Source organism: Pezoporus wallicus, unplaced genomic scaffold (genome assembly GCF_028554395.1).
Source record: "Pezoporus wallicus isolate ANWC-B61680 ecotype Strahan unplaced genomic scaffold, APGP_CSIRO_Pwel_v1 contig_7485, whole genome shotgun sequence".
NCBI lineage: Eukaryota > Metazoa > Chordata > Aves > Psittaciformes > Psittacidae > Pezoporus > Pezoporus wallicus.
The window spans coordinates 858,083-878,667 of NW_026641901.1; the positions used below are offsets into that span (position 1 = coordinate 858,083).

A 20,585-nucleotide genomic window follows, 5' to 3' on the forward strand; every position below is an offset into this window, starting at 1 on the left:
CAATTGGCTGAAAGTTTGCAGTATTTTTATCTTAAATTCTCTTTCAGGTATGATCTTTCAAATTTCAACTTTTTTAATGATACCTGTTCTCAAATCTTTCAACTGAATACCTCCTTCTTGTATTTTATTAAAAATAATTATTTGCCTTGTTTTTTTCCAGAAGCATGGAAGCGATCAGTTACACCTTCAGGCTCTCAAATCCCTGAAGATTCAGTAAAAATTGATCCTGAAACTAAACCACAGACCACCAATCAGTCATCTGTTCCTCTACCAGGCAGCATTATTGAGGGAGATATGTATTCAGAGGAGATACAAGACCATCCTTCATGTGTTATTAAAAGTGTTTTGATTGAAGACACATGTGAAGAGGGTAAGCAGTGTCTCCAGTATTCTGAATGAGGGTGTACTTGGCTATTTTCTATAAAAGGCCAGATTGATACACCATTGCTATATTGTATTCTCACTGAAGCAGAACTGCTACAGTCTATATTGCACCATCAGTGATGACACAACTCGAATAATAGATGAATGTGATTGTGGACTAAATGGGAGAGTCCCTGTTATGATTTGACATATAGGTAATAAGCCCTCAACTTCCTCATGTTCAAGATACACCTCCTGACTTTAACCCATTAACACTAAAGCTAGCAATGTTTTAGATCTGTAACTTCTGTGCCTTTTAAAACAAGGTGTGCAACTTACCACGCTGTCTAAACCTGTCAAAGCATACAGTTGCAGTTATTCAGAAATGGCAATGTGGCTGCCTAGTCTGTGCCATATGCTTTGATTCTAGTTGTAAACTGAGAAAGGAGAGATGTGTGCTTTGAGGAGCCTTACATTATAGGGGGATTAAACTGAAAGGTACTGTGGTGGCTTGCATGCCTTTTGAGAGCCAGTCTGACTGATGGCATTGAAAAGACAAATACAGAACTCTTACAGATGTCTTGTCCTTACCATGCCAGAGAGTTCTGCATAAGTTAAATCATAAGAGCGGTGTTAAAAGGCATATTCAGTAGTTTTAGGAGTCATATGCTCTATGAGATGCTAAACTAAAGAAAAGGCATATAGACTGATTTTTATCATTAATGAATTAACTTGTAGGAGTTCCAAATATATTTCCAATAGACTGTAATAAGCTGATGGAGAAGTCTGCAGTCATTTCAGCACATTACATATTAATTCATTTTTTTACTGTAGGAAACTATATCTGTATATTTGCTTTCCAGGGTTTAAGATTAATCTTTATCCTAGATGGAAAGATAAAACCTACACTCTTGGCCTGCAAGCACTGATGCTCTAGAGGCTAATTTTGTTTAAAGTACTTACGTGAAGGGCTTTTTCAGGAACAACTGTCGCTTCAGATAGTTTCCAAGGTGGTGGAAAGAAAGCCAAATATGAACCAAAAGGATATAGACATGAGAGGTCCAGTCCTTTCAGAAGCAGCTCTTCTACATAAAATTTAACATGTATCCTTCATTGACCTAATTCACAGAACAAAAGCTGATATATATGTTTGGAATATACAGTGATGAAAGTAATGAATTCAAAAAAAAGAGTAACTTGATCTAAAGATACTCTTCTTGACACAGATTTTGCAGATGAGAAACAAGTCTGAAGTACAGCATTTGGATTCAATATATCTGTATTTTCAGGATCAGGTGAAACCATTCAAGTCTCAAACAAGTTGTCCTGGGTTCAGTAGTAGCAGTCATGTTTTTCCTTTGTGTTAACTGGTGCAGTGCTGTGTTTTGACTTCTAGCTTGAGAACAGTGTTGGTGAAGCCGATGTTTTCAGTTGTTGCTAAGTGATGTTTACCCTGACCAAGGACTCTGTGAGGCTCATGCTCTGCCAGGGAGGAGGGGAAGCTGTGAGGAAGCAGAGACAGGGCGCCTGACCCAGGCTAGCCGGGGAGGTATTCCATACCACAGCACGTCATGCCCAGGGTGGGGGGGTAACTGGGAGTTACCCGGAAGGACAGGGGCTTCCGGGTGGAACTCGCTTTCTTGGCCGGTGGTATCGTATTCTCTTCCCTTGTTATTTTCCCTTATCATTGTTTTAGCTGATAGTAGTGGTGGTGATTTGTTGCTGGACTGTTCTTGTCTCAACCCGTAGGAGTTGCACTCTCTCGATCCTCCTCCCTGTTCCTCCGGGAGCGGGGAAGGGGAGAGCCCCGGTGCGGGGCGGGGGGGGGGGAGACAGACACGGACCTCGATTGTTGTCAGCTCGGCACCACTCACTGGGAGTGAGTGAACAAGTTACCTGACTGGGTTTAAACCACGACAGTTCGTTTTGGCGCCCAACGTGGGGCAACAGTCTTCCAGAGCAGGAGAGACTGTGTGCAGTGTTTACACTCGTGAATAACCTGGGCAATAGTGTCCATTGCTAAGTCCACCCCTCGATCATGAGTCCATCTCTGTGTTGCATCTCTGCTCTGATGGCCTGAAGTGCCATGGGCCCACCAGGCTCAAAATAATTCACTGTCCCCTTAAGCAGTTTCTGCAGCTTGTTGCTGGGGACTCCATACAGCTGCCTTCCATCTCCGACGCTTCCAAAGCACTGGGGGGGCCCAGTGGACTAGATACTTGCCCATACTGTCACACACACCCTGCCACTCCTGGCTGTCCAGCCTTGGGGAGAACCTCTTGGTCCCCCTGCATCGTCGTCTAACCCCAGACAAGACCCAAACCTGACTCTGCTTAACTTTTGAGATCAGACAAAATGGTGGTGGGTAGAACACAGCCTGTGTGTGTGCCAACATGCTGATCCCCATCACAATCAGCAGGCAGGTCCCAAGGATACCCAAAGGCCATTCGAAACCTTCAGAACTCTCAGTTGATGCTGCTGTACTTGTCACTGGGGCTGGTGTAGCCGCTGTGCTTGCCGGCTCTCCCACCGCCAGCTTCTCTTTTCCTGAGTCCAGCTCTTCCTCCTCTGCCTTGCTGGGAAATGCTGCGTGGTCTCCTGCATCCTCCTGGGGCTCGGCAGGCGGCTTCCGGGAAATGCTCTCGGCCGTCGCGGAGCTCGGCTCCTCCGCGGGGCTGGGCTCGGCCACCGGGCTGGGCTCGGCCGCGGGGCTCGGCTCCTCCGCCGCCTTCTCTCGCTCCTCAGCAGCCGCCTCCTTCCTTTCCTCGATGGCCCCGACCTCCTCCACCGGCAGCCGTTCCCCCGCGGCCTCCGGCCCTGCTCCCGCCGCCGCTTGGTCCCCGGGGCCGCTTTCCTGGGCCGGTTCGGCTGCCGCCGGCTCCCGGGGCCGCTCCCTCTCGGCTCCCCGCAGCTTCACGAAGATGGAGAGTAGGGTGAGGGCCAGGACGGTGAAGAGCAGCCGGACGGCCAGGTACAAGTCCACGGCCACGTCCGTCCCGCCCTGCTGCTGGAGCCCGCCCGTATTACAAGCCATTGCCATAAAGCACAGTGAGACAAGAACCTTAGCCCAGGCCCCACACTTGATAAACACTAACACAGCAAATACTGGCTCTAAGTAAGTTACAACATTCTGAAGCTGTGAGATCAACAAGAACAACTCTGAGAGCCAATAAATCAGCATTGTGATGAGTGACTATTAATCTGGTCAGATCTGTCGTTATCTCAACCCCTCGTGCCCCACGTTGGGCGCCAAAAAGAACTGTCGTGGTTTAAACCCAGTCAGGCAACTTGTTCACTCACTCCCCTCCTTCTTTCCCTCCCCCTACTCCCGGAGGGACGGAGAGGAGAATCGAAAAGAACGCAACTCCCACGGGTTGAGATAAGAACAGTTTAGTAACTAAGGTATAACACGAATCACTACTGCTACCACCAATGATAATAATGATAAAGGAAATAACAAGGGAAGAGAATACAACACCTTAGCACCAACTGACCGATAACTCGCCCCCCAAGCCCGACCAAGCTCCGACCGATACCTCCTCCAACCCTGCAGTCTCCCAGCCCTTCCGGCTAACTCCCAGTTACCTCCTGGGCATGACGTGCTGTGGTATGGAATACCTCTTTGGTCAGTTTGGGTCAGGTGTCCTGTCTCTGCTTCCTCCTGGCTTCCCCTCCTCCCTAGCAGAGCATGAGGCTCACAAAGTCCTTGGCCAAACCAAAACATCTCTATCAGCTCTGTTCCCGAGCTGAAAGTCAAAACACTGCACTGCACCAGCTACCAAGGAGGAGAAACATGACTGCTACTGCTGAACCCAGGACACAAGTATTACTTCCTTCTTACACTCTCTCTATAGTCTCTCAATGACTTTCCAATCTCTCATTCTTTTGTATTCTTTTGTATCCCTTTTACTCATGTAAAACTGTTCTAGTCCCAACAGAGTTGGTGTATACCGCATTTAAATCCAATGAATTAGTGAATTAACAGAATTCAGAGAATTGCAATTATTTTCACCTGATTTTAGCACCTGAATTTTGTTAACAGATGGAGAGGAAAAATCATGGCTGCACAAGCTTGGAATGAATATAAACAAGTGGTCATTTCTCAACTCCCTGGTTGGATGGAGTGAAAACACAGCTCTAGAAAAAGGTATATTTAAGTAGCAAATGTTATTCGTGCTTTCAGGAACACATAATACATTGCATAAATGGGGGAGGTTGTTCTTTTTTTTCCTTTTTATGTGAGCTCTGATTGAATGAACATGTATAGCTTTGATTTATACAGGGCAGCATTCTAAGTAATGAGATCAGTCTCTTTTAACCTTATACACCTGTTAGTTAATTAGGATACTTAGTTTAGGATTATGATACTTAACTTTCCAATAGTAAGTCACCTATTGTGTTAAGCCAGAGAGATCCAATTGGGAGAAAAATGCATTTTTCATTAATAAAAAACAGGATAAAAATAGATTTTAAAATTTTATATCATACTCCAATAACTGGGTCTATCAAATAACTTGTAAAAGGTAGTTTTTAAGGAGATTTTAAAGTGCCAAATTCTTAGCTGTGACGGAAGTTAATTTTCTTAATAGGCAGCATATTTCTGCATGATTTTTTAACCCAAGCTGTTTGGTTTTTTTATTTTAATGACATAAAAATATGGAAGTAATTAACATCAGAGTAGTCATGAACAAATAATTATCAAACCACATAACTATGTGTGATTGTGTTCATAGATCAAAAATGAGAAGTCAGAGTTACTAAAATTTTTCTCCCAAAGGTCCATTTTCTTTGCTATCAGAAAAAAAGATATGTTTAAAAAATATATTTGATTTTTCTAATTAAAAAAGAAGTAATATGTTCATCTGGGGTTGCTGTGCATTTTAATTCTATACTTCCAGCTTATAAAGTAATTTTTGTTTTACAGAAGGTCATCTGAACATATCTGGAGTTTGTTCTGATGCTGATCGCAAAGGAACAGAGCTGCAGGAATGTACAACCAAAGAAGAAGAGCCATATATTCCATATCAGTTAGCTACATTATTTGTCATCAAGGTAAAAAAAACAAATAACACAAAACAAAACACCATTCCCCCCCCCAAAAAAAAAAAAACAGAACAAAACCCATCATGAATGAATAATTTACAAGACAAAAACCTTTTAACTGAATCAAGTGCCTCTTATCATAATGAATTGTGATCATAATTTTCAGGTTATAAATTCAATTTATGCACTCATTGCGTAGAAGGTTTCTTTTTCACATTTGGAAACCTGAATTTAAATTTTGAATATTGACATGAAAATCCAAATGTTAAAATGGAAATACCATCTTAAGTTAGGATTGAATAGTAAACTGCTTAAATTTGCCTGTTCCAGGTGGTTGTCTAAAAGTAAAAATCTCACTTGTAACTGAAAATGGAGAAAACCCTTGCCTTCCAATGTATTTCTCATCCTGTTTCTTGATGGTTGGAAGTGGCTTTTCACTTGCAGTGAGAGGTTGTGGTGGTTTAAACCCAGTCAGGCAACTCTTTCCCTCACTCCCCCGCCTCTTCTTTCCCTCCCCCTACTCCCAGAGTTTGTCTATATTATGCAGCATCTGTGTACATATATGTGCATATACATATATATATATATATATATATATGAAAAGAGCTGACCGTGGCTTGTTGGTTTCATTGGCTTATTTATTCCTTTAGACATGCTCTTGTACTCTTGTTTCATTATGCATCAGTAAAGTTGTATGGTAACTTCTGTGGTATAGGGTACAGACCCATCAGCTAGCTATAAGTTAAAATAGCTGGAGCAATCTCGTTAAGACACCCAAAAGATCTGTGGGTGATAAGAGGAATAAGCCCATCTGGATCTTTTCGGTCTTCTCTTAGAAGAGGCCTCTTATATCTTAGACTGTGTCTTTAAAATTTCTCTCCAATACCGTTCCTTCATGGGGGTAAATAGGACAGTATATTTCAATACCATGTAGTTGCTTTGCTACATTTGTATAATTTGGACTGTGGCAGTGTCAGACAGAAGATATTTTTTACTTTTTTAGTTCCATGTTAACTGTTTGTAAATACTCACAAAGATCACAGATCAATGCTAACAGCCACAACTTCTTAAAATAATGCATCAGCCACCACAAAAAATATGAGATATTTTTCTTTTTTAATCTGTTTTCAGCTGAGCTCTTTACTGCCAGCAGAATCTGCATCATATTAAGCTTATAAAAAAAACCCCTCAAACCAAGGACATTTATGGAAAGCTTCTAGATTTTTATAGTATACATATAATCATGTTCATTAATGCTGTAATTCATCCTGTAAAGCATCTGTATCTTGCACATTTAAGATGCACAAGTATCAGCATTGTGTAATTTGGCATTGCAGCTACCAGAGAAATATGTTAATAAAAAAAGCAGGCAGCAAAAATTGGATAGGAGATCATAGATTTTTCCTTTTGTGACTATTATGAATTGGATTAATAAAATTAATAAAATGAAGTCATTAAGGATCCTAATAAAATTTTAAGTTTAAATGACTCATTTTCAAACAGGAAAGAGTCACTTTGCCAGTTCTTTAAGTATACATCTGGTTTTATTAGTCATGAAATATGCATGTTGTACACCTTATAGCAAATATGCAGGTTTTCAAATTATTTTAATTGAATACAAAATAAAATAGAGTGTATTCTGTAACCAGTTTTTGTTATCTAACTCTTCAGTGAAAAAATGCAATCTTCACCCCTATCTACCTTTTTTTCAAGAGCTGTAGAATAATTTTAATGTCAGCTTCCATATTCAATTTGGGTCACTACAGTAAAAAGGAAGAGGTGGAGATGCCATATTAGGACCGGAAAAGAAAATCTAGTTCACGTACAGATTTTTATTCAATAACTTAACATACTTTCTAGTTGTTGAACCCTGAAAGCTTTCACCTGCAATCCTGTTGGCTATTTATCTGTTTTCAAGATCAAAGTTCACTATACTGTATGTGTCATTTTGAGAAATGCACCTCAAGCTGTTTGATGGTTCATTATAACTGGAGTTACTAGCACTCTGACTTGATAATTTCTTTCATGCTCTATAGATTGTAAAAGACATGCAGAAAATGAAAAACAAACACATGAAGATAATAAGAGAACTAGACAATATAAGGAAAGAAAACCAGGTAATTATTCTGGAGCATTAATATTGTTGTGTACCACCATTAGTCAAATTGAGAAAGAGATAAAATCTATTTCATTCGCATTTCCATCTGTGTTCATGAATTCATTCCAATCTCTAGAAATAATTACAATATATCTTTAAGTGTAATTGATCTTACAACTTTGTGAAATGTGGTTTTACTTTTTGTCTTGTAGACTTGCAGAGATTTAGTAACTTTATTTTTTGCTAAATTTTTCTTGTAAGTGCCACCTTCCTCTAATGACTGACTCCATAGAACGTTTACATTTGTGTAGGTTGTGCCTTTCAGGAACGGTCTTATTGTGAAGGGCTATGCCAAGTTGCATTGCCTTCCCTCACAGCCGAATTGGAAAGTTTTACAGCCTTCTGCTCTGTGGCTACTTTCTCCTCTACTTTGCAGTTATCTTTGTTTTAGTCTTGAAGTACTTTGTCAATATGTTTTGTGGAATGCTGAGTCCTTCCCATGACCATAACCCCACAGTGTCTCAATTTTCTTAGTGGAAGCATTCTTACATTCCATTAGTCAGTAATTCTCCAAAATACAAAATTTTCCACTTGATTTTTTGCTACACTGTTCTGAAAACTTGCAGCCAATGATTCTTCTTTATGCTTATCTGTCAGATCATTCTCCTTTTCCAATCCAGAGTAAGACAGGAACATATTTTTCCTATGCAGATGTATGTTTTCCACACAATTAAAGTTTATTCTGGGTGCAGAGAAGAGATTCAGTAATTCCTCTGGAAAGTCTAAAAGGTAGTGGACAGACTGTCCACTGTCTTCAGACTGTCAAGCACATCTGAGGAAGTTCCCTACCTATAGTCTACAGATGCTTGGCGTCCTTTGGTAGGGAACAGGAATTTATCTTATTCTCAGGTTATCACATCTGCACAAGCATTGATTACCCGTGTAGGTCCATTTCTGTGCTTCCATAGGAATCTAACCCTCACACAGTCACATTTTACACTTTCAATTGACCCTGTAGATATGGGGATATGTAGATACGGGGATATGTAGATACGATATGGGGAAAAAAAGAGAAACAAGAACACCATTAGAGAGTAAGACAGAGTTGCCTGCTGGGCGCAGATGCAAACACAGGGATGGTACTGATCTTTCTTCAAAGAATTTCTTTCATTTTGGCTGTTGCAATGTATTATTAATTAAAGCATTTGAAAGAAGAAATAATTCCTAGAAGCACTGCAAATATCTGTGCATTTAAAAGATTCTGGTTTGTTTGTATTTCTCCTAAAATTTTCTTGACTTATTTAGATGATTCCTGTTGCTGAGAGCTATTTTTTATGTTACTTCTATTTTATATTAGCAAGCTATTTTTTACTGAGCAAAGTTTAATTTCTTTAAAATTACTTAGCTATGCTCAAAGGGAATTCATTGTTTCCTTTCAGAATGGCTCTGCAGGAAAACAAAAAAGATAAATTATTTTAGCAGTAAAGTTTTGCTCAAAATCTGTAGAGGATGAAAATAAAAACCTCCTGTGATGAATAAGAAATATTTTCAGACAATGAAAAGCATTGAAGAAAGAGAACCAAGCATTACCTGTTGCAGAAACTGTTCTCTTTATCATGGTTGGCTTTCATGTTTTCACTCACTATTTCTTTTCTCAATAATGTTTTGTAATACAGGAGCAGACTATGACAGCTATAAAAAAACATTATAGTGAGAAAATGAGTAGTCTGAAATCCCATTTAAAAGCTTACCTGGAGCTGATGAGCAAGAGCAACAGACACTGGCAAGATACAGCTAAGGTAACCAATTTTTACATGCTGGTAAGAGTGGCAGATGCTTCCAAAGGTTGCATGAACAGGCTGCAAGGTAAGTAATGTTTTCTTCCTAGGGAGAGACAGTCAAATGAAGGCACACAGACTGTGAAAGTAATACAGAACTATGTGTGTCTCTTCTGGAAATGAATAAAACCTTACACAGTATGTTTCTACAGTCTTCATAGCCTGACTTATCTTTGTTCCCCTGATGAAAACTCATTGTTGGGTTCTGCTGTAGTGTCTGTGCTTATGCACTTGCAAACAGCATTATTTTTATGAAAAGAAAGTGTAAAGATATTCACAGAATATATAGGGCATGTAATCCTTTTCTGGTGATGACAGTTATTAAGATTTATCCTGTTCCTTCTCCTGTTCTGCTGCCAAAGAAAAGGTTCAGCACATTCATGCCTTTGGGGAGGCTCCTTAGAATCAGACCACTTCTGGTCCCATGCGGTCATTGTAACTTGGTAACTTTTTATTATTTAAATGAAATATCCCTAGGTCTAAGCAGCCTAGTCCTAGTGTTATGGCTTTGGCTTCTCAACATGGGTGGAAAAAAGCCCAAACCACAAACTATAGGACTTTTTTGAAAATGGAGCACAAGGTAGAAACTGTAATCCCTTTTGCCTTATTCTACTGCCTTCAGAGCCTGAGGGAAAGAAACAGACAACTGATCCAAAAGAATGAAGATCTTCTTCACCAAATGAGGCAACAAACAGAGAAATGGGAAGAAGAAAAGGTAAACAAAGCTAGTTTGTTTTTTAGTTTTTAGACAGTGCTCTCATCACCATTTCCAGTGTGTGCTGTCTCCAGGAGGCTAAGGGACATGGAAATCACACTGTCTGCCTTCAGATATGTAAATCTAAATCAGCTAAGTTTGAACTGCTATGCATATGCCTTCCCTTTTTTTCAGAGGATGCAAGTTGTTTTTCAGCCTTTAAACATCAGTGAAGATGACATGTATTTTTTTTTTTTGTCATACTATACTATTCTTTCTGCTAAAAATTTTTAGATTGTAATTTTTCTTTCTCATTTCACATTTTATGTCTTTTGAAGAATCTTAAAATTCCAGTAGGCACATTGATTATTATATTTTTTAGCAATTGTATTAAAAATTAGCAAAAAGCTTTGCCACGTCTACGCTATTACAACACTGAAATGCAAGTAGCAGCAAAACTACCTGATTTGGTAGCCCCTAGGAAAAAAGGATGTACTTAAAATACTTTAAATTTTCCAAATTTCTTTGTAATAATGCAACTTCAGTGTACTAAAGATCTGAGATGGCTACAGAGGTAGAAAAACAAAGTCTTTTTTTTATAGATAGCAGCTAAGAGCATGGTCTGATAATTATTTTCTGCATAGTATCCTATTCCACATCTTTCCTTAATTTTGTAAATCTTCAATATAGCTTTATAACAAGCCAGTTTTCATAGCACTTCTCCAAGACGTGTATTCAGCTAACAGTGTGGTGGTGTTAGGAGTCTCAGAAACAGATTCTGTTCCAGATTTCTGTAGGATTTCTGAGTGAAGATCTGAAGAAAAGCTATTTTTTTCTAATGATGTAATACCACCTTCAGATTAACTTTTGCACAGTGCTTGTATTTAAAAATAAGGTTTTCTCTTTTCAAGCACTTTCAATGTCTACTGCAATATCCTGATCCTGTCTGACAAACTGAGTTTTTCCTAATCTGACCTAATTGTTATATGTCAGGGAAATGTAGCAAAAATATTATAATAAAGTGTATGAAGATACAATGTTTTAAGGCTTGTAGCAATAGGGAATAATTTCTATTACACCAAATAATGCTGGTAAGTTTCAGTGAGACCATTTTCTTCAGGGCTGCCTGAGTACTGTGCTTCCAAAAACTTTTGTTCTTCAACTGTTTCAGGAGTCTTCATAATCTTTGTCTTGTCTTTCACTCCAGTAATAAGGATGAATGCTAAAGAAAATATGAGCATAGGACATCTTGGTACAGGATCTTGTGAAACTACTAGGATTTGAGTAGCCTATAGCTTATTTATTTCTTTTCTAGTAACAGCTAATTACTGCACAACAGCCCGTATGTGTAGGCTATGCTTATAACTGGCAACATTAATTCACTATTACTGATTTTTTTCACCAAGGAAATGTAATGAAAACTAGTAACATTAATTTCCTGCTAGCTTCTTTTGTTGTCTTGCAGGTCTGGATTCTAGAAAATTTGTGTAAAAACAGAGATTACCTTTATACCCAGCACACACTGAGTGAGTTTTTTATTTCAGATATGGGGTTTCTTGATTTCCCTATTTTCTTTCATGTTTGTTTTTTTTTTGTTTACACTGAGGTGCTTATCATCTGAGGTCAATGTAAGCTTTTGCATTGCAGTACTGTATCACAGATGGAATAATACAGGAATGCTGAATTGCCAAAGAATGTCTGCATGACTCCAGACTCATTACCATAACTGGCTTATTACAATAAGCATCTGGTTTCAGTGGGTTTATTTCAGCATTTGCAGCTTTTCCTTTAGAACTTAAAATAAAGAATGACCTCTTTAAAATTCTTTGTGTTTTAAGAAATGAATGTAATTCTTGCTTACTAAAATTTATTAGTTCTTTGGAAATTCTTCATTTCTAAATGGACATAATTTGGCTTGTCTAGACAGCATTCTAGGAACTGCAGGTTAGAAACGCCTAAATTGTTCTTACCTGGTTTTCCTATTATTTTCAATTCAGCTTTGCAGGAACTTCACATCATCAGTCTATACGTGGAAAGAATGTGTAACCTTATGAATTTCCAGATGAAAAACGTTCAGCAAAAGTCTGAAAAGGCAGAAGGAGAGAAAGCAGATGTGTCAGAAGTTTTAGAATTAAAAACAGAACAAGTGAGCACAAAAATGAAAATGTAACTGGTTGTTTCTAAGATTATTGCAGGTATTTCAAAGGCAATCAGGCTGACACTTGCAAAGACTGAAATAAGCCATGGACTAACTGATAGCAAGAACTGTGTGCAAATATATATGTGGCTTGAGAATGATAAATTGGCACAGTAATGAAATCAGTTTTTGCTTTCATGGAACCACTGATAGTACGCTATTGTTCTCATTATAATAATAGTATTAACTTCACTGCAAAATCTGTTAAAGATCTACTTCTTTGAATTATAGAAAATACATTCTAAATGTTGGAACCAAGCAGACCTTTACTGAATGTTTCTTTTGCTTTTCTTCACTTTTGCTCTACCTCGCTCATTAAAATCTTGGCAATTTTGTACAATAATGAAAATCTAGATACTGGCTTGACATGTAAGAGTTGTCTTTGTTGTCCTCAGGTAGCTAATGAAGAAGAAAAGCCTGAATGGTCGATGGAAAAGGGGTATCTTTGGCAAGCATACACCATGCTGGAAAAGATACAGGAATCTTTATGGAAACGAGAGACAGAAATCACTGAGCTCCTACAAAGTGAAAGAAGATATAACAAGGCAATGAAACCTCAAATCACAGTGCTATTATTCTTGAAAACTCTTGTCAAAAAGGTAAGAATTCAGTTAATGTAACATTGAAAAATTATTTACTGAGTTTTCTAAAAAGTTCAATAAGGAAAAAAGTGCAGGTTTTTATTATTGTTATTGTCTTGAAAAACTGGGAAAAGTTTTTCTGCATACATTGATTTAAAGGCTGCAGATAAGATTTTCAAAATAGTTCATGGAATTAAAGCACCAAAAATACCCATTAAACGCAGCCTAAAGAAATCTGATTAGACTGACATGCATATTCCTTAATCAGCATTGTTTTAAAAGATAAAGTATTGAAGTATGAGAATGTCATCATGGAAATAACATGCTTTTCTACCCTTTCAGTTATGTGAACTACATGAATTACAAACAGCTGTGCCAGCTTTACAGGAAATAAGTTCTAATTTTTGATCCATGGTAGGTTCACACCATATATTGTGATGTCCCAGAGGCAAAACAGTACATCAGTCAGCTTATCAGGAAGAACGAGGATGAAAAGTCTGATCGGAAAGAAGCCTTTAATAATGCTCAGGCTGACATTCTGTCCTATGAAGTATTATATGGAAATGAGCCTACGGATGACAAAAGGTATATTGGATAGTTAATAAAGCAAATATAGAAATAAAACAGAAAAACAGCTGTTTTCACAGAGAGAAAATACATTTTAAAGAGTACATATTTGGGAAAGTGAGTACATTAAAGTAGAGGCTACATTTATCTGAAGAAAGAAATCAGGGAACTCCAAAACACCAGCAAAAAAAAAAAAAAAAATCCAGGAAAAAGTTTCAGCCTGTCTTACACAAGTTTTATCCATTGTGTTATAAAATATGCTGAAATAAGCTTACTTGGCAAACCTGTGCTACATCATCAACATCTTTTTTTCCCTACAATTTTACAGGCTGTTTCTTGCTCATATTCTGGGTAATTGCATCTTTCCTTTAGTTTAAGTAACCAGTCCTTTCTTCTTTTCTCTTTTTTTTTTTTTCTGCATGACAGATCACAGCTCTCAATGAAGCTTTTCAGAAACCTTGGGAAAGCAAAGTCTGATTTAGAATGTGTTGAAACAGAGAAAATTGTGTTTGATTCTATCCAAACAGGGGAAATCCCCAACTGGATTAAGAGGGATTGTCTTTATGTAGCCTTGACAGGTGAGAAATCCTCTTGTCAATTCAGAGAACCCTAATTAACCTCAGCCAACTCAGGTTTTAATAAGGGAAAAGAGCACAGCAGTAAAAAGTATTTGTATGCACAATGCTGCCATGCCATAAAGTAGCCTATGAAACATAGAATAATAAAATCATCTAATGATTTGGGTTGGAAGGTACCTTAAAGATCATCTAGTTCCAACCCCACTGCCACAAGCAGGGACACCTTCCACTAGACTAGGTTGCTCAAAGACTCAAAGCCCCAAAGTCCTGTCTAGCCTGGCCTTGAACACTTCCAGGGGTGGGACATCCACAACTTCTCTGGCAATATGTGGAGCCACACTTGTGCTCCAAGCTACGCTTGGTGGTGAAGACCAAGGCAAAATAGTTGTTGAGTAGCTCAACCTTCTTCATGTCCTGAGAAACCAGGTCTTCCATATTCTTCCAGAAAGCCCCTACCCTTTCTTTTATCACCAACATGCCTCTATAGATGCTTTTCTTGTTGCCCTTAATCTCCCTGGCTAGATTTAATTCTACCAGGGCTTTAGCTTCCCTACATCTTTAGTTATGTTCATTTTAGTGAATCACTATAAATTTTAATATTGGGTTACGGCTTGCAAACACATAGTTTCCACACTTATAACCCACTGTTCAGCTTTTCTTTGACATCCGTTGTTTTTTTTTTTTTAAATCAGGTGTCTTTTGTATATTGTGTCTAAATATCTGTCATGGTTTAAGCCCAGCTGGCAACCCAGAACCACGCAGGCACTCAATCACTCCACCCCCCTTTGTCCCTCCACTCCTGGAGGGATGGGGAGAAGAATCAAAAGAAGAATCCAGCGAGACCTGGATAGGCTGGAGAGTTGGGCAGGGAGTAACTTGATGAAATATAACAAGGGAAAGTGTAGAGTCCTGCATCTGGGCAGGAACAACCCCAGGTTCCAGTATAGGTTGGGGAATGACCTGTTAGAGAGCAGTGTAGGGGAGAGGGACCTGGGGGTCCTAGTGGACGACAGGATGACCATGAGCCAACACTGTGCCCTTGTGGCTAAGAAGGCCAATGGCATCCTGGGGTGTATTAGAAGGGAGGTGGTTAGTAGGTCGAGAGAGGTCCTCCTTCCCCTCTACTCTGCCCTGGTGAGACCGCATCTGGAGTATTGTGTCCAGTTCTGGGCCCCTCAGTTCAAGAAGGACAGGGACCTGCTGGAGAGAGTCCAGCGCAGGGCAACTAAGATGATTAAGGGAGTGGAGCATCTCCCTTATGAGGAAAGACTGAGGGAGCTGGGTCTCTATAGTTTGGAGAAGAGGAGACTGAGGGGTGACCTTATCAGTGTCTATAAATATATAAAGGGGGAGTGTCACGAGGACGGAGCCAGGCTCTACTCAGTGGCAAACAATGATAGGACAAGGGGTAATGGGTACAAACTGGAACACAAGAGGTTCCACTTAAACTTGAGAAGAAACTTCTTCTCAGTGAGGGTGACGGAACACTGGAACAGGCTGCCCAGGGAGGTTGTGGAGTCTCCTTCCCTGGAGACATTCAAAACCCGCCTGGACGCATTCCTGTGTAACATTATCTAGGTGTTCCTGCTCCGGCAGGGGGATTGGACTAGATGATCTTTCGAGGTCCCTTCCAATCTCTAACATACTGTGATACTGTGTGATACTGTGATAACTCCCACAGGCTGAGATAAGAACAGTCCAACAACTAAAGTATAACACAAACCCACTACTACTGCCACCAATAATAATAATAAGGGAAATAACAAGGGAAGAGAATACAACTGCTCACCACCCACTGACCGAGATCCAGCCCGACACGAGCAGTGATCTAGGCCTTCTGGGTAACTGCCCCCAGTTTATATACTGGGCATGATTGTGGTATGGAATACCTCTTTGGCCAGTTTGGGTCAGATGTCCAGTCTCTGCTTCCTCACAGCTTCCCCTCCTCCCTGGCAGAGCATGAGACTTAGAAAGTCCTTGGTCAGAGTAAATATTGCTGAGCAACAACTAAAAACATCAGTGTTATCAGTGTTGTTCCCAGTCAAAAGCTTAGCACTGCACCAGCTACTAAGAAGGAGAAAAATGACTGCTACTGCTTAACCCAGGACAACAACAAAGGTAGAATTCAGAAGGAAGTAACCTCTCTTGAAGAAAACTTAGAATATCCATTGCATGGATTTAACATATGCATTGTATTTAATTGTATCTAACAATGCATTTTGATAGTCCATTTGAGAGGATAGTAAAATCTTTTTTTAAATATTTGGCTTGCTATTTCACTGATTTTGCAGCACAAAAGCTGGTTTGGTGTTGTAGGCAGGGAAAGGAAGTTGGTTGTGAACTTCTGTTGGAGAAAATGACTATTTCTAATTTTCAAGATTTACTGGATTGTGTTTATTATATGTAACTATATAATTACTGGAATTCTTCAGAAGACCCTGCAACATGTTCTGAGGAGACAGAGACACCATTCAGAGGAACTCATGCAGAACTTTGAAATTATAATCAAGGTAATATATTATAGTGTATCATACCACAGGTTTTAAAAGAAGGTATTAAAAAATGCCCTCCTTTTCCTAACTATTCTTAAGGGATATGAGATTTGCTCTGGATTATATCCTGTGATGCCTGTACATGCATTTTTTTTCCGAAGAGCAAATCTCAATGGGAATTGCATGCAGAGATCTGCAGTTATATACCTGTAGCCCCTAAACACATTTACATTAAGGAATAGCATAACTTTGCTAGCTAGTGAATAATATGGTCACACCTTTCTATGTATGACAGATTCACATGTGTTGTTTTTACATCTGTATATCTATTTTACTATTTAGACACAAATCTTTTTACACCCCTTGATGGCATGCCTGTTACAAAGCTACATTAGTATCATAGAACCATTTAGGTTGGAAAAGGTCTTCAGGATCATCGAGTCCAATCTTTAACCTAACACTGCTAAATTCACTACTAAACCATGTCCATAAGCATCACCTGTACAAGTCCTTTAAATACCTCCAGGAATGGTTATTCAACCACTTCTCCAGGCAGCCACTTCCCATGCCTCACCACCTTTTTCGTGAAGAAATTTTTTCTAATATCCAATGTAGGCCTTTCCTGGCACAACTTGACTTTTCCTGTTGTTCTGTAGCTTGTTACTTGGGAGAAGAGACCAAGACCCACCTCACTACAACATCTTTTTCTGGTAATTGTAGAGTGAGAATGTCTCACCTCCTTCTCTACAGGCTAAACAAGCACAGTTTACCCCACTACCACTCACATGACTTGTGCTTGTGAGTGCAAGCACACTTTTCACCAGCTTTATTGCCCCTCTTCAGGTGTACTCCAGCACCATAACATGCCTATACCTCTAATAATTTGGGATGCACAGATTTCCTGTCTAGTAGCAGGTTTCAAATGAATTATCATCTCATTTTCATTTACATCAGAGTAAATAACAGAAATAAATAACTTTGATTTCTTTTTTTTTTTCTACTGAAAGGGACCAAAACACATACTTCAGTGATGCAACAAAACCTGAAATGTAGCAATGCATTTATCATATTGCTGTTGGATCTTAAATTGAATAAACCCAAAATAGCCTGAAATCATTATCTCCCTACTTAACTTTAACACAGCGGCCGTCATGCCAGTCAAGTTAATGTATAAAAAATCTGTATCGATAAATAATGAACCCAAACTGTAAAAATATCTTTGGTGGTAATTATGAATTATAACAAGGGTTGCATTTTTATTTGTTTGGTTTGCTTTTGCTTTTTTAATATTTACCAGAGGACAAAGGAGCAGTAAGAGAGATCCAAACACTGGAACAAGGTCCCAGTTTTAGAGTGGAATATTGGAGAAAGCTGGAAGCAGAAAAGCACTTTCTGTGGTATCTCTGGAGTGTAAAATGAGTTGTAAGAATTAAAAGCCCTTGGCTCACTAAATAGCAGAACATTTATGCAAGCATTTAAGAGTTTTGAAAATTTTATCCCTTTAAGCAAACAAATGAACAAAAAACCACAAATAAAACAAACAAACAAACAATCAAAACTTTTAACTCCATTCTGTCCCACTTCAAAATATTATTCAGTGATTTTTTTGAAGTGCTGGCTCCTGTACCATAATAATATTTTTAACTTCTCAACCTCTTCTTTTTTTCCCACAGTGAAAAAAGAAATTGAAGAAATCATAGATGTGGTAAAAAACTTTAAAATATTAACTTTGAAACCATAGTTCTAGTCAACCAAAGCACAAATGGAAGTCAAGATGACAGTTGTTGTAGACAACCACTTGTTGACTGTAGCAAATACTGGTTGAAGACAATAATATCAAGTTCCCAGAAAAAAAAGGCACACTGCAAATTAGACAGCAAATATATACTCTTGCGGTAGAGGGTTTTTCAGCTGCCAAAAATAAATACCTGGAGGTATGAGTGGCTTATTTGCACTAGTCAACTGGGACAAGTCACTAATATTACTGCCTGCTAAGCTGGAAGCAAATCCTATTCCAGCACTGACATGACCTAACATTCAGAAGGTAGCATACACAACCTTTACTTTTTATCTGCATGCCTGTTCATTGTGTGCTTCTTCTAGGTTTGCATTACTTATCCAGAAAGAACATTCCTTACCTATAATGGTGCTTTTATACTAACAAATGGATAAGTGTACTGTAAATATGTACTGCTGGGGACACAGTGCCTGTTCCGAACTGCTATTAATGTATTTATGGCCTGTTTCAATTTAGCTGTCAGTCCACTTTTTGAAGAAGAAAGAACATTGGAAAGGAATTCAAGAGAAAAAGAACAAGGACATGTCACTAAAGTGTAGATGCATTATGGTGATGATGCCGAAGAGAAAAACAGTCAGAATGGGTAAAGAAGACCATAACTATGAGTGTTTAGTGATGAAAACATCATTTCAGGACACAGCACTGTTGCCAATGAGTCCAAGCACTAGACAGGACTGTATCACTGCCAGTCCACCACAGGGAGAGTAAAAAATTAAATATTTGTAAAAATTATATACAGACTATGTGTAGGATGTGCACACAGATCACAAATTGATTTTCTGCTGCACTTTAAATTATTATGTATTTGCTGATAATATAATTAAGGGCAGGTTTAAAAACAGCTTTAAAGAATAGAAGTCATGTAACAAGCCAGAGCTCGAAGTCAAAGGAAATTTTTGAACTGTTGTGCAGCTATCCGTCTAGCAGTGTAGACATTCATTTATGGTGTTCAAAACATTAAAGGCTAATTTCTGACACAGTTTAACTCTTCTTACAGTGAACAGAAATCAAGCCTTTGCCTGGTGGCAGAACTGTTAAGATAAATTAACTAAGATATATATAAGATATAACTCCCAGATAAATTTCTGTTACCATACCTAAACTAAAATTCACCTCAGTGGAAATAGTCACCATCTTTCATGGAAATGCATGCCTTCACTTGGATGCTTTTTTGCTGAAACAGGTTTCCTACTGAGCCTCACCCTGGTGCAAGAAAATAAATGGGAATTCCTTTACAGTACTGGCTTCCCTTCATCTTTCATCCAGCTTTTGGTTTTGCAGTTCACATGAAAGTCTTGTACCTTTTCAACAATTAGACAGCACAACGGTAATGCTACCTGGTTCACCAGAAATACAAATGTATGTGATAGATGTCATCTGAAGGTACAGAAATAGCTTCTTTCTTCCTAGAAAAGGCAGCCTCTAAGCTGAAGTTTACTGTTGATGTCTAATTTATTTGAAAATAAAGTAGGTCACTTTTTTTTTTTATTTGGAGGCTGCAGAGAAGTAGTTGCTGGTTAAAGGCCTACTTAAGACCATAGATAATTACCATGCAGTCTAATTTGTGTGGTTATGAGCCCAGTTTTCATATCTACTTTAATATTTCAGTGACCATAAATTTAGATAGTGCATGCGTTTAACAAATTGCCTGTACCCAAGTTTTATTCTGTTCAATTTGCCTAAGAATTAAGGAGAAAGTTGTCCTTGTTTTGCAGTTGCTCAGTTAAGGCTCATCACATGCCCCACATGTTGTTTGCTGTGTGATCAGAAATAAATATGCTGATTTCTTGTTCATTGTAAAAGATTAAGATTGAGTTAACCAAGTTACCTATTTTTAATAAATAAGATTTTTTCATCCTGTTAAAATGCAAGTGAGGTTTTAAACTCCTCTGACAGACTGAAAAATATTTTACTGTAAACAGGAATAAAGAGGTTTGAAATCTGCTTTACATTTAATCGCTCATGGAGCCTAGGGTCGTGTGTCTGCATGGTGGTGGAGCACAAACTGTCTCCCTTCCCTCCCTGCCTCTTCAAAGGGTGAGAATTGTCAGGACAGCTGTTTTCACCTATGAAAAATCAGAACAAATTGATTTATGAACAGACAAGTGATGTGATACTGGCTCTGGTGGCAAAGTGCGCTGTGATGTCTGTGGGTCTTGGAAATGGCATAGATCAGCTCTGGATGAAAATGTCAATGAAAAAGGAAGACCACAGAGTATTTTTTCTAAAACTCAACTGTTTCAGGGGAACAAGGTCCTACACCTGGATCGGGGCAATCCCAGGCACAGCTACAGGTTGAGTGGAGAAGTGATTCAGAGAAGCCCTGAGGAGAAGGA

The 20,585-nt window shown here is 38.8% G+C and overlaps 1 protein-coding gene across 1 annotated transcript; it reads left to right on the top strand.

Annotated features, from left to right (window-relative positions):
* The first annotated feature begins 294 nt into the window (after window positions 1-294).
* LOC130608121 (synaptonemal complex protein 1-like) lies at window positions 295-18,821 on the top strand. The gene is made up of 13 exons (XM_057425805.1): window positions 295-370; window positions 4,406-4,510; window positions 5,291-5,415; window positions 7,443-7,523; window positions 9,181-9,303; window positions 9,965-10,057; window positions 11,502-11,562; window positions 12,034-12,182; window positions 12,629-12,832; window positions 13,233-13,399; window positions 13,808-13,959; window positions 16,392-16,469; window positions 18,706-18,821. Exons 1-12 carry the CDS (start codon window positions 295-297, stop codon window positions 16,454-16,456), a joined length of 1,401 nt encoding a protein of 466 aa, XP_057281788.1. The 3' UTR covers window positions 16,457-16,469; window positions 18,706-18,821.
* Window positions 18,822-20,585: the final 1,764 nt, after the last annotated feature.

Bases quoted from the DNA above. Each gene is read 5' to 3' on its own strand.
- LOC130608121 (XM_057425805.1), top strand. From the start codon at position 295: ATGTATTCAGAGGAGATACAAGACCATCCTTCATGTGTTATTAAAAGT. The intron at 371-4,405 runs GTAAGCAGTGTC...TTTTGTTAACAG, and splicing joins TGAAGACACATGTGAAGAGG to ATGGAGAGGAAAAATCATGG. The intron at 11,563-12,033 runs GTGAGTTTTTTA...TTTTCAATTCAG, and splicing joins TTATACCCAGCACACACTGA to CTTTGCAGGAACTTCACATC.